This window comes from Onychomys torridus, chromosome 3, assembly GCF_903995425.1.
Source record: "Onychomys torridus chromosome 3, mOncTor1.1, whole genome shotgun sequence".
NCBI lineage: Eukaryota > Metazoa > Chordata > Mammalia > Rodentia > Cricetidae > Onychomys > Onychomys torridus.
This window is the reverse complement of record NC_050445.1, coordinates 56,915,250-56,930,175: the sequence shown is the minus strand read 5'-3', so window position 1 is coordinate 56,930,175 and position 14,926 is coordinate 56,915,250. Positions and strand designations below refer to the sequence as shown.

The following is a 14,926-nucleotide window of genomic DNA, read 5'->3' as shown; positions in this document are numbered from 1 at the left end:
AATTGAAACTATTACCAATAATACAAGAGGAGGCAACTCAGTGTTCAAAAACTAAAATATTCACTTGTAATCAGTGAGAACCTGCCCAAGACCATGGCATTTAGGGTGAGGATTTCTATCTCTTTGTTATTTGAGTCTACTGTGGTATTATTAGTATGTTTCATAAGGCATAGTACAGAGCTGCTATAATCTTTAAATGTTAATGCTCTTTTCTTATCACTTTACTGTGTAGATACCCTTCATGAGACCCAACTCTGCCACAGCTCATCCTCGGAGGCAGTCCTGGAAACCTCTTTTATAAGTGTGATTTTAAAATGTGGATAAAACTCAATAGAGCATATAAACTAAAGGAGAACAGCTATCTTGTCCTTCCCATAAGCTTATCACTGCAAAAAGTGCTTTTGCTTGTCAGGTTTGGATAGAATGTAATTGATTGGTCTGTTATATGGGTAGACAAGGCAGTTAATTTGCCTGTGGATTTTTTTTTCCTTTTTTCTTTCTATTTTCTTCTTTCTCCCCTTTCTTTCTCTCTCTCTCTCTCTCTCTCTCTCTCTCTCTCTCTCTCTCTCTCTCCTCTCTCTCCTCTCTCTCCTCTCTCTCTCTCTCTCTCTCTCTCTCTCTCTCTGTTACAATACTCAGAAATACTTGGTGTACACATTATTAAAAACAACAGTGGGTATTGTCTTGTCAGAATTGTTATAGTGGGTAAATGTCTTTCCCTCTTGCTCCTTTGGTCCAAGACAATACAGTATTTGGACTGAATGAAGACTAAAGGAAGCCAGTGGAACTTACATGCTCTGTGCTTCCCTTTTGTTGAACAATTACCTCCATTATTTGTTTGTAAAAGGACAATGCTTGCCACTGATCTGCAAGTCTGTATCAACTTATTTACTACATGTATTCACACATGAAAGAAATTCTTCAATGGGAACAACTCTAGACTCAAATTTAATTTGTTTGTGATATTCAGCAAACGTGAAAGACTGGTGAAGATTACAACTTTCTGGTTTCGAGTAGTATGAAAGCACTTGATATTAGCATGGACATTTGATAACTAGAATTTAAGCTCAAGAATAAACGTACTATCTGTATTAGTGTGTAGGTACTTTTTTCAGAAATACCCAAATTCATTCCTTATTGTTTCATTTAATACGAACTCTGTGTTCCATACAATTTTACTTTTTTGAACTTAAATGTGAAGCTATGAAATGAGGGAGATACAGAGCTTGTTGAGTATACAACCTGCCTGCTGAAAGATCTTCACCAGCACCTGTGTCTTCCCAGAGGCTTACAGAGTTTACATTTGATCTTCCTGCTTTACTGGTCCAGTTTTAAGTCAACGGCAGAAAGACTTTGACTATTGCACCATTTATCTTGAACTGATTTAGAAGAGACTGCTGAAATTGAAATGCACATACACATGTAAATTGTCAAATTGTCTCTTGGAGTTCCGTTGTTTATCATTGTGGATTTGGATTTTTCTAGGTATATGGGCATTTGGAATAGTTTAAACTGTAGAAATAGAATAGACAATGCTGTAGATAGCCAATGTGTGTGTAATTGTAAAGTTGGTGTCTCTAGTAATCTGTAGTTATAGGAACCATATGACTGGATAAAATGTTTAGTAAAATTAAACATGTAGGAAATAATGTATAAAGATGCTATTAATTTATTGGTAGGTATTATAGCACTGGAGAAAATATCCATAACCCTTATGAAAAGCAATATGCTTTCTTTAGGTATAAAGAAGAACCAACTATTATTAATTTATGGAAAAGTTGGTGAACACCAACAAATTTTATGAAAAATGCCAGTAGCAGATTAGCATTTTTCAAATGAACTATGCCTTAGGCCAACTTTCTTTTAGCATAAGGTAAGAATTCATTAGTGGATATTTTTTTGATTAGGGTTTCTTTTTCCTTCCTCTGTGTTTCTGTTTTAGTTCTGAGAAATCATAGGTAGTGTGGTTGTAATGGCACTGTTAACCAAAAGCCCTTTCACATTGGTTATGATTAGAAAAAGCCAGTTACCATTCTTCATGTTTTAGTTTTCAGTGGTAGATTATGCTCTTCCAAGCTTGGTAAATAACCCATGTTACATGTTTTTCACACATTACCGGTATAAGTTGCACAATTCCTAAATGATAGTTTCTCAAAAGTCTCCATCTTCTGAAGAGAAAAAAATGAAATATTTTCTCTTAATGATCTTCTAAATAACGGTAGAAAATTAGCTTTTGCCCATTACTGGTCCATTGTTATTAAAGAGCAAAATTAATGTTTATCTAAGCAAATATTTCAGAATGATTTATATCTTACAGATATGTGTAAAGGGGAATGACAGCTCAGGTATTTGACAGTTATACGCCACAGAAACAGAAATGAAAGAAAAAGTATCAGGAAGGAGCTGGAAGAGTGCTTAATTGGTAAAGTGCATATAAGCATGAAGACCAGTACCCATGTGAACAGCTGGGTATACTGGGTCAGACTTGTAATTCCAATAAGTACTGGGGCCAGAGACAGAAGGGTCTCTGTGACTTACTGGTCACTACCATACAGATTGGGCAAGTACCAGGTGAATGAGAGATCCTAGCTCAAAAACCATGGTAGACAATTCTGAAGCAGGATGGCCCCTGCCCCCCCCCCACCCCCACACACCGTGTTAGATAATAATTGGGAAGGGAATTAAATGCCTCTGAAAAAATACACAGTGGATGATATGGTAGTAATAGATGAGAGTCACAGGAAGGTTTTGCTGAGACTTGACTGGCTGTCATTTTCTTGTCCTCCCGTTCCTCTCCCTGCCTCTCCGCAGTGTTCCATTCTGTAGATGTGTGATGAGATGAAAAATCTGAATTTGTAACAGGTTCAGAATAATGTTGATTTAGCTGGTCAGGATTACTTTGAGAACAATTTGTGTATAGTTATTTGTTTAAAATAATATATTCAGTATTAATTAATAATGAATGTTGATGTCTTTAAGGGGCTCAGATTTCTCAAAATACTTGTTTCTAGACAGAGGGTTTGTAGAACAGTAATTTCTTCCGAAACATACAACATACAACTTCCTTCATTTTTAAAAACTCATTTAAACATTTATTTCACAAATAGAGCAACACTGCTTACCCAAAGTGTCCTGGTCTTTTTGTTTCTTGGTTTTTTTTTTAAGAGTTAGGATTATGTATCATATGAAAATAATGTTTAGCTTTAGCCTGTATTGTGTTTTAAATTTAGATATTTATTCATCACTTATGTATCACTGTACTTTGTGTTTCCTGAATGTTTATACAATATTTTATGTGGCATAAAAATAGATTTCTGACAAATAATGTTCATTTTACTTGCCCTACTTTCCTGTTTATATATCCTGTTTCTTAGTGAAACACTTTTTAAGCACTCAAAGTTACATACTTTAAACATTCTTACATACATCCTCATTGGTATGTTTTACTTGACTCACAGTATGGAAATATTTTACCAAAATCTGTTTAAGAATTCAGAAGGATGCTGCAATAGATTAGAACATTAACAGTTTTCAAAATATTTTTTAGTTTCTGAAATTATTTTTGACTAGTGAAACCTGTTGAAGAGACTTAACAGGACACATAGGCAGATATCACAGATGACAAGATATATGAAGGCAGAATTTATCCATATCTGCCTGAGCCATCACTTTGTAAATTTAGGTAACAGTATGGACTATGAACAGAGACAGGTTTTACAAGTGATTTTTTTATTTTTTAAAAAACATGTAGATTTATTTCCTGTAGCGATCACCCTAACGTGTTCTGTAGGCCTGCCAGTAAGATTGACTGCTGTTCAGGTACATAAGATGTAATGAAATTGAATGTTCATGCTGGGCTGGTAAATAAAATGAGATTGACCCCCGAGTCATTATCTCTTTTACCTGATTTACATTGTAAAATCAGGATCTACACTATTGATTGGAGTATAATTAGTTAATTATGAACGAGGAAATGCAAAGTTATGTGGAGCTTGAACACAGCAGGTTGTAGTGCTAAAAAATGTCCAAGGGCATGAGCAGATGGAGATCAGTTTACTAAAGAACAAAGCAGACATGTTTCAGGTCTGGAAATGTCTAATCATTTGCTCATGCTGTCAAGAGATACTTGACCTTAGTGTGTGTGTTTTCATATGAATTGCCTTGTTTCAGGTTCTGCTTTTTGTTTTGTTTTGTTTTTTATTTTACTTTGAAAGTTGCAAGCTGGCTGTTGCAGATGTAGATAAGGAATAGAATCCACTCTTTAAGTGGACTTGGATTTTACTTTTCCCAAATAGTGTTTCAGTCTATAGTCACCTGTAATGAAACACTTTAGACTGCCGTACCACCCACGCTTTCACTGTTGATGGTGAGAGACAGCCCCAGTAGCATTAATGAAATAGGTTCACGTGTTCCACATTGTCTGAAATTTGTGAAATATGATTTAAAACACAGTTTCTAATTAATTTGTATAGAAAATGCTTATGTAGATGACTTACACTCAAATTGTTAAATGTTATAAGGAATAAAATGTCTTAGTTATAAGTATCATACCATTGATAGAATTTAAGAGTGTTGTGACAGTTCATATTATTTAAAAATTTTAAGGGGACTCATATTTATCCTATTTGTTAAGACATTTAATTGAAAGGATTGGTCACTGCTCACAGAAGTAACCTATCACTGTAGTTGCTAAATTTGTGTTTGAATTGCTAGTAAGGTTTGATTTAATATTAATATTAAATATTCAAGGCTAATTGATGGGAAAGTCAGAACCCCACCCCACCCTCAATCAGTTCTCTTGATGCTCTTGTTTCTAAGTGAAAAATGTAATGTGATGTAGTTTCAGAGACAATTCTTTATCCAGCATTGCTAGACTGGGAGGGAAGACTGAGTGAGTACTGCGTTGCATTAAGGTAACAGAATATCTATAATTGTCAACACCAATGTGATCCTGAAACAGTACATCCCTTTTTAAAGTCTGAGCCATAGATATTGTTTCTTTCTAAAGGCCAGTTTATCAGCTACTTGCTTAGGAGGTATATTCACTTATTTCATCTAGTATTTTTTCTAAATAGTTACTTAGTGTATGCCCCAAATGAACTTACTAATTGAAAATTAAGGAAGTTAAAGAAATCATTTAGAGCAGTGTTTCTCAACCTTCCTAATGCTGTGACCCTTAAATACAGTTCCTCATGTTATGGTGACCCTCAGCCATAAAATTATATTTGTTGCAACTTCATACTATAATTTTGCTACTGTTATGAATCATAATGTAAATATCTGTGTTTTCCAATGTTCTTAGGTGACTCCAGTTAGAGAGTCATTTGACTCCCAAAGGGAGTTGAGAACCACTTGATTAGCTTACCTTTAGTAGGCACAAGAGAAAAAGAAATCAATTACATATTTTTGCTTGTTTCAACATTGTCAATAGTCACTCAACACCCAATTTAATGCTTGTGTGGATCATAGCACTTGTGAAGATCAATCATTTTCTCTGCTTTGTCTAGGGTGCTATACTTAATCATAATGCTAAGTAAGTATTTTAATACAAATAGAGCTGTGTTTATTTATTTAGTCTCTATGTTTTGCTAAATCAATATGTAAAGACCATATAGAACTTGTCTGTCATTTGTATCTGTATCAAATACGAATGTAGTATGTAGGAAGTTGTATTTAATAGGTACATAATTAGTCAGGTTTTGTTTTACATTATAAATTTGGTTTGTTTAATTTCATTAAGCTGTAAATTTTAGGATACTCTGTAGTAGTCCAATGTGCACAGTATTTATTAGACATTTTAAACATACTTTAAACATTGGGTTTACATTTTATTTAAAGACACATTCTTCATATGCTAGCTTTATATTCTCTTTTCATGTTTAAGGTATTGCCTTATTTTTTATTATAATGTGCTATTGGTATAATAATGTTTTTATTATATACACATTTGTTTTGTTTAATAAAGTATGTTGTGTTATATCACAATACTTTTGTGGGTCATTGACTTCCTTTGAAAACTTATTTTTATTCACTTTATTTTGACAAATTAAGTATGTGTTATTGTGTTGCTGGAATTAAAATGTGTTCAAGTACTTATTAAAACTAGAAACTAAGTAAAATTGATTAGTAACTGTTTTTACCCTTATAGTTTTCAGAATATAGCCACTATAGACTTACTTTTTGAAATATGTAGCTAAAATTTGCTAGTTGCAAAATTTTGATAAAAATTTCAGAGTGGTATGTATGCATGTGTATTATGGTCTATTATTTTAATCTTCTATATTCTGTGTTTTGAGGATTTTAATGATATCTCTGAAATTCATCAATGGCCCTTTAGTTAACACAAATTCTTGCAAATTCTGCTAGGTTTAACCTCTGCTGTTTAGGTAATAATTATAACCAGTACCTAAAATTGTGATTTCTTTCCATTTAACAGAATTAATGAATTTTTTTCTACATGAAAATAACTTGAAATATTCCTTTGGATATCTTATATTTATTATTTACTTGGAAAACCTATTAATTTCAAATGGGGTGTTTCTCTCTGTGTTTCTCTTTCTGTCTCTTGGATTTTGGTGGTTCCTAAGGGTAGAGACCACCGCTTTATGCTATTTAAACTTGGAGTTGCAGCTTTTACTTCCTGGTGAGTAAGCAAGGACCTTAGAAAACTATCCTAACACCCCCAGTTGTCCACCATCATGAGAAAGACATCCTGAAATGTACCCTGATGAAGGTGTCAGGAAGAATTAGGTCATCTCAGAAGAGCAAATGCTTCATAGCATCTTCTGAAAGAGCTACCAATACCAGACCAGGTATTGGATCATTTAAATTTTTAAATATATTTTTAGATGCCTCATTCCAAACATTGTCAGTTTTCACAAGCCCAATAGTTTTGATGGTCTAAATTCTGAATACAGAAGTTCCTTTAAGAAAATTGTTAAAATTATTGTTGTAAAAATATAATGATAATATTAGGAGGCAATGCTGGTAGTTTTTAAGCAAGTAATAATCCCAAAAAACTTGAAAAATTGAATGTAAGAAATCAGACAAAACAGTAGGTGAATGGTATTTTAACTAGAGACTTGACACAGACATGTAGTACCAACTGCAGTAAGGAATAATGATCCCACTGTAGCAGATAAGAGAAATGTTATTTTATGTATCCCAAATAATGGTATAAACCAAATAATGGTACTCTTTATAAGTTTGCCATTAAGGATTAGTGACATATTAGACCCTGTGCTTGAAGCAGTGTTCCTTTCCTATCTGTGACTTTGGACCTTCTCATCAGCTTTAAAAAGTCATACTTCTAAGGTTTCTGTACCCCAGTATATAGTGTAATGGGAATTCTAGCCACTGAAATATAAATCAGTTCAGTTGAGAAAGGAAGACCCTGAATTCTATAGGCTTACTACATGGTATTCTTATTTTACATTTGAAATTAGCTATATAATCTTATTTTAAATGCCAGAGCAACAGTATTTGAACATTTTAAATTCTTAATATATTTTGGATGCTTTTATTTCAACCAATGGTAAAATGCATAGCATTTATTAGTTCTGTTTTATTTTATTCACTCTTGTAACTGGAATTACAGTAAATTTATAATTATGGTTAATTTCTTGAGTCTCAAAGGTTTGAGAAAAGTTCATTTACTATTTCATTGATAAGAAATGAGTTGTAGAGAAATAATGGATAAGCAATGGCAGGTAACTGTCTCACACTGTTTTGTGCCTGGATAACTTGGCTCTTGAATCCTAAAATGGGTCCTTAAGAGGCTATGTTTTTTGTAACATGGTAAGAAATTTTTACTTAAAATATAGATTATTGCTTTCTTTATTGTGATCATTTCCTAAAGTTAGTTTTCTTTCTTTCTGTGGCATATACATAAGATTAACTCCTTTCTGTATTTTCCCAATGCTTATTAAATAGGAATTTTGTATTGTATTCAAGCAGTCTGCTTAATAAATTGCTTCCTTGGTGTTTTGCTTGTAAATTAATTGACTTGACACTCTTGAGCCCATGAGAAATGAGTAATAAAGAGAATTCAATTGGTTGAAAAAAAAAGTATTTCTTTTTAATTTAAAACACAAAGAAAATCAGGAAGCTAACCCTTCTGAAAAATGTATACAATTTGATATTGGTTGTTACATTTTGGTCTTATTATTCCAGTTGATGCAAAATTCTTTTTAAAAACACTGAAATAATACAGATTTTTCTTCATTGTCAGCAGGATGAGATTGTCTGAAACGAAGAATAGGTATGGTAGTTTTCTTAGATTATGTACATCATATGAGGCAAGACACTATCAAAACATGGCAAGTGTAAAATGTCCTTGGAGTACTTGAAACACCAAGTGCGCTGAGAGAAGTTGACAAAAGCTAGTAGTACTCAATTTTGAAATGGTCTCCTCTTGTCTATTTAAATATTCTGTTATTTAACATACAAAGATTGTATTTGCTGTAGGCTGTGTTAGCATGCTATAAATGTTAGAAAGCTCACTTACAGTATACTTTAAATTGGAAAAATACAGAAATGAAGTATAATTTGTATGGCAATAATTATAGCTTAGACATCTGTAAACAGTCTACTGGACAAATGATTCATTCTATTAGTTCAAAATTGAACTTTTGATTGCTAGTTTTTTGCACATATTCATTCATATATGTTTAACATTTTTATTATCAGAATGTTCTCAATGACAGTTGCCCTGCAAATTTTATGTTCCATGTTCCTCTACAATATTTACTTCAGATTTAGATCCCCTTTATTATAAACATTCATTTCAGAATCTCCTGAGCAAAGCATAGAATTCGGTGTTAACAGAGTAATATGTGACACTTTGTCCTTTTGTTTTTAATAAATACTGTGAATATTTAGAGACACTGTGAATCTGCTTACCCTACAGATGTGATGAGTGCAGACTGTGCTACCATTTTGGCTGTTTAGATCCTCCTTTGAAAAAATCTCCTAAACAAACAGGCTATGGATGGATATGTCAGGAATGTGACTCTTCGTCTTCTAAGGTAAGGGTGAAAGTCTTAAAGAAAAATGGCTCAGTCCTTTCTCTTGACAACTTTCCTATATTATAGCATATACTCTAATTTTAAAGATGAAGAAAAACCTATATTAAATGACATAAATTTTCTCTATAGAGTATTTAGCTGTTTTGTATGTTCTCTGTATTACTGTAGCATATTACATAATGTTATAGTAGAATGATGTCGCTGCTATTTTACTACTTTGAGAGTATAGCAGGGAAAAATATTGTTAGACAATGGGCTTAACAATGGAATCCTATTTTATCTTGAAGATAAATTTTTCTCTCTTTTTTTTCATTTTTCTTTATTAAGAAATTTTCTATTCCACATGCTATCCACAGACCACCTACTTCCGTCCTCCCACCCCCCAGCCCTTTTTCCCAAGCCACCCCGCATCCCCACACCCCCCAAATCGAGGTCTCCCATGGGGAGTCAGCAGAGCCTGGCACACTGAGCCTAGGCAGGTCCAAGCCCCTTCCCACTGCACCAAGGCTGTGCAAGGTGTCACACCACAGGCACCGGGTTCCAGAAGCCTGCCCATAGACCAGAGACAGATCCCAATCTCCCTGCCTGGGTGTCCCCCAAACAATTTGAGCCAAACAACCATCTTCCATATTCAGAGGGCCCAGTCCAGTCCCATGGGGGCTCCACAGCCACCAGTCCACAGTTCATGGGCTTCCACTAGTGTGGCCGGTCATCTCTGCACGTCCTCCCATCATGATCTCGATGTCCCTTGCCTGCAGTATCTCTCCTCTATCTCATCAACTGGATTCCCAGAGCTCAGCCTGGTGCCTGGCCTCCCCATCTGCCTCCATCTGTCACTGGACAAAGGCTCTATGATGACAGGTTATTAGCTAGTCTGGTAACCAGAGTCACTGGTCCAGGCACCCTCTGGACTACTGCCAGCAGACCAAGGTGGGATCAACCTTGTGGATTCCTAAGAACCTCCCCAGCACCCTGCCTCTTCCTATTCCCATGACGTCCTCATCTATCATGGTATCTTCCTCCCTGCCCTCCCACTCTATCCCATTTCCCTATGTTCTCATGCCCTGCTCCTCGCCCTCTGCCACCACACACACATACAGTCCGCTCATGTAGGTCTCATCCATGTGTCCCTCCTAGGGTCTTCCCCTGTTAGCTAGCCTCTCTGGAGTTGTGGGTTGCAGTCTGGCCATCCCTTCCCTTAGAGATAAATTTATCTCGTAGATAAAATAAATATATTAGAGTTGTTTTGTAGAGTCCTATCATTAAAAAATCTAATTTTAATAAACTTATTTTAGCTAAGTATAAAGGATAAATATCAAATAAGTTTAACAGTTTAGCTTCTAAAATAAACTGTAGTTTTTCAAAGTATCAATATTTTACCCTTAAATTATGGCAGTTTATATTTTGTTTGTTTTTCTTTCTTTACAGTGAGTGAAAGAATAGCTAGATTCTTGGTCTTTGTACTCATTTTACAGAAGAGCTGGATGTATTTGAATGAGGACATTCCGATCAGCTGTGTGTTACCAGTATTATTATTTTATATAAAGATAATGAAAGTAAATGCTTATTGTAGTATGATGGCCATCCATTTTTAATAAATTGAATCAATGCATAATAACTATCATGTTGTCAAATCAAGTATTCTTGAGTAGTCAAGATTTATTCTGGCTTGACACAGAGGCTTTCTGAAACTTTTTTCTTAAGCTTCCAAATTTTTGGTCATTTACAAGATAGTTTCTATCATAAGTTAATACTGTGTGCCTAGAAAAGCTATGTATTTTCTTCCTCCCTCTGATCTATGTTTCCTCTGCATTTCTGCTTCCATCTACTTATTCAAACCAAATGCCCAGCATCATTCAGAAGCCTCCTCATCTTTATTTGACACAGTGAATCACTTCTGAGGGTTTAAATGTTGCCTTCCTTCCTGGTACCTTAATTTAGTGCCTTCGGTGTCTCATTCCATTACAGTCCCTTCTGCTCTAGAAACCATCGGAAGAGCTCTCCCAAACTTATTTCTCTTTTATTGTTCTTCTCACTAGGGACCTCCAAATGAAGTGTGAAACAAAGTGACGTTTAACTTAATTCTATGTGACATTCTGTTTTAATTTCCATGCCTAAATATGTTTTATAATGTGCATAAAAAGTTTAAAATATTTCTACACTCTATAAAATTACAACATTTATAAAAATACAATTATCTTTTATAATACCAATTTCACCACAACTGACTTTGTTTTGTTAGGTTTACTTACATTGTTATTTAGTAGTGAGGGTTTGTGTATGTGTGTGATGTTGTATGTGTTTTATAGAATTTTAGCACTAATGAATAGGTACATAAAATTAAATGACAAACATACTTAATGTTTTTACAATTGGTGAATAATTTAGTATATTCATTTCATGCATGTACTTAAATAGTAAACATCCTTTAACAAAGTAGTCTTTCTAAAGATATAATCACACCTCTGTCTTAAATCTTGCAGTGTTTTCATGTCGTCCTACATTTACAAATATAACCAACAAAAATCAGAAAGCTTATATTGATGCATTCCCATCTCATCCTCAGTTTCACTCAGATTTTCTATCTCAGTAATACCCTTTATTACAGAATAGTCCTGATAGGATCACACGTTTAATTTAGTTTTCATATTTCCTTGTTGCTAGTTATGGACAATTCCTTAGTATTTCCTTAACTTTCATACTTATCAGTTTTTATTAAACATGGGGCATTTATTTTATATACAGTTTTCTAATATTTGTGATATGCCTCTTCAATAAGAATATCACAGATACAGGTGGAGAGATGGCTCACTAGGTAAAGTTCATACTGTGCAGTTAATCATGAGGACGTGAGCTCAGATCTCCAGAATCCACAAAAAAAGCCTGGGATGGCATCTTGTATCTGTAACCCTAGCACTGGGAGGGGTAGAGACTGGCAGATTCCTGGAACTTGCTGGCCAGACATTCTATCCAAAATAGTGAGTTCTGGATTTACTTAGCAAGTCATGGTAGGGAAAGAGAGATGGCATCTGCCTCTGGGCCCGGCATGTGCACACATACTTAAGTACACCCATTTGCGTGTATGATATAAACTAGACTTAGGATTGTGTTCTTAAAAGAATTGTTCAATCCTTCCCAGGCCATCCTTGATAGAGATCTCAACAACTGTGTTGAGATCTGACATTGTTTATTGAATGTAAATATTTCTTTTAAAGTGGCTTTCCAGGTCATATTATTCATAGGTCTCACTGCAGATTGAGGTACAAGTACAGTGACTAACTACATCTGTTACTTTTCTGTCATTTCAACCTTGTTCAGATTTTTTTTTTTTTTTTTTTTAGGAACACTGTAGACAGGTCACTATCTGCTTACCATAGGATGAGCTGTCCAAGCATGGTGTCTTCTCTTTGATTGACTCTTCCTTTGTCTTTCTTGTGTGTTACACTTATACACAACACAGTTTAAATGTGTATAACAGTAATAAATTCTGAACTTTTATGCATAGAAATCTTTTCTAAGTTTTTTTTTTTTGGGGGGGGGGGGGGGGGAGGCTGAGGATCGAACCCAGGGCCTTGTGCTTGCTAGGCAAGCGCTCTACCACTGAGCTAAATCCCCAACCCTTTTTCTAAGTTTCTTCTGTTAGTGTGAACGTTACAGCTCTGGAGGGGAAGGTCTCCTGACTTGTTGAGAAGTCAGGCTTTACCTGGAACTGCAACAGGACACCTCTGGAGGCTGGAGTCACACAGTAGGACAGCTCACCTCTGGAGGGAAAGCTATCCTGGCTTGTCCAGAAGTCACGTGATACCTGGAGCTGGGGTGTGGTGGGGGATGGTCTCCCTGCAGGATAGAGCAATCCTGCTCCTCTCCTAGAGAGCCAGTACAGTGGAGCTTTGCTCTGCTCTCCCCTACCTGAGGGGGCTTCCCAGCAGAGCTCCACTGCTTCTCTCTGGCCAGGAGTTGCTTCTTTTGCTGAACTCTGCTAAAGGGGAAACCCTTTAAGAAATGTAGCAATCTCCTCTGGCTCTGGCGAAAAGTTGTTAATTTTTCTGCTCAGCCTTGCTTAGTCCTCTATCCCCAATCCCCACCCACTAAGGGAAAGTCTCAGAAAGGTTCCTCTGTTCTGCCAAGACTTTTTTAAGAAAAAAAGAGATTTATTTGGGAAGGAAAAGTCCAGGAGAGTGGTTGTCTCTGTCAGGGTGGGAAAGCACAGTAACAACTGAACAGGCAGAAAGGCTTTTTTATATGAGTTCTTAGGGGTGGAGTTTCTCCAGGGAGAAGATTTTTCTGCTCAGAGATTGGTTAGTTTTCCTGCTCAGGGATCGGTTAGTTTCTTTGGTCAAGTGTAGGGACGGCTCTGATTTCAGGGCTGAACTGTGTCTCTTTCACTGGTCCTTTAGCCTTGGGCTCTAATTTTAGGGCCAGGGCATATTTGTTACACGGACTCTGATTCTAGGGACAAAGTGTGTTTCTTGGTACTGGTTTCAAGGTCAGAGTATGTTTCTTAGGTTCTGGGTTTAGGGCTAAAGTGTTTCCTTTCACTGGCTCTGGTCTCAGATCCAGAGTGGGTGTTTGTTTGTTTGTTTGTTTGCTGTTGTTTTTTTTGTTTGTTTGTTTGTTTTTACTAGCTCCCCCTTCAGGGCCAGGATGGGTTTCTTTTACTAGCTCTCGTTTCTTTCTCTCGTTTCTTTGGCTGGCCGCATTCTCTACAGCTAGTGTCTCTAGAACCACGTATGTTTTACATACCTAACACAATTGGCATTTCTTGATGACCATTTGTAATAAAATGTCAGAGTAGGAGAATTAGTTTTTAAAATGTTTTATTTTATACCTTTGTTTGCAATGAGCAATTTGAAATTCTGTAACTGATAGATAAGAACCAAATAGCAATGTATTTATTTTCAAGTTAAGGTAATTTCGACATTTGTGCCTCTTTGGGAACTTAATAGAACAGTCTCCCCAAGGAGTATCTTGCTACAATACATTAAACAAGCACATTTAATTGAATTTAGTAATATGGGTGATTGAATGTCTGAATTTTATGTATTGTGAAGATTTATGAAAAATATAAAATTAGAATGATGTATCCTTAAAAGTTCTTTTAAATTTGAAGCTTATAACTGATCCATAAAAAGGACTTTCTAATACTTTAACTATTCATTTGACCTCTGGTATTTTATATGAATACAGGTTGGGTTTTAAGTTTCTGAATTTAGCATGACTAAAAGAGAAGTCATTTTCATGTAAAACACCACTTCACTCTCCTGATGTGGTGGTTCTGGCATTTGTACACAGCGATTAGACCTCACCGAATACTCTTCACTAATTTTTGCTGGGTTTTTTTGATTTACTTTTTCATCAGTCAAGATTTGTAAAAATCTGTATGTGTGTGAGAGAGAGAAAGAGAGGATGTTTTTATCAAGCAATTCGAAGTACAAATCCCTGCTTCTGCCTTTGCCTTTTTACATACCAAGTAGAGTTTCCTTGTTTCTTTCAGAGCGTCACATTAAATAGTGTGAGACCATGTGTAAATTTACATGCAGAAAAATATACATTTCTTCCTAGAGTTAAGAGGCAGTGAGCTATCCTTATAATTAACACATTTTTAAACCAGGACATTGATGGTTCTCTTAACTACTAAAATTTCATATTATCCTATCGTGTACTTTTCTAAATGTATTGTATATTATTTCTGAAAAGTTGACATTTTTTAACATCAGTACTTTATATTTTATGTTAAATGCAGAATGGTGGTCCTCTGAATTACTTAGCAGATCATGATTTAAGCAACGATTTTGTCAAGTCTTAATAGGAATAGTAGGACAAAATCTAAGTGATGTGAATATATGAGGGAACTCAGAAACTTTTTTTTTTTAACTGAAAGCATGGCTGCAGTAACAGGT

The 14,926-nt window shown here is 35.2% G+C and overlaps 1 protein-coding gene across 6 annotated transcripts in view; it reads left to right on the top strand.

Moving 5' to 3' along the window:
• Nucleotides 1-14,926, top strand: part of Phf14 (PHD finger protein 14) — a 141,429-nt gene that overhangs the window by 98,709 nt on the left and 27,794 nt on the right. For 3 of the 6 annotated variants that reach the window (XM_036181779.1, XM_036181777.1, XM_036181774.1), the window contains one exon: nt 8,909-9,026. In XM_036181779.1, the coding sequence (XP_036037672.1) occupies nt 8,909-9,026 (118 nt within the window). Of the gene's footprint in view, nt 1-232; nt 5,189-8,908; nt 9,027-10,454; nt 10,582-14,926 lie in introns of those variants that run through there. The other 3 variants (XM_036181775.1, XM_036181778.1, XM_036181776.1) reach the window with 3 other exon arrangements.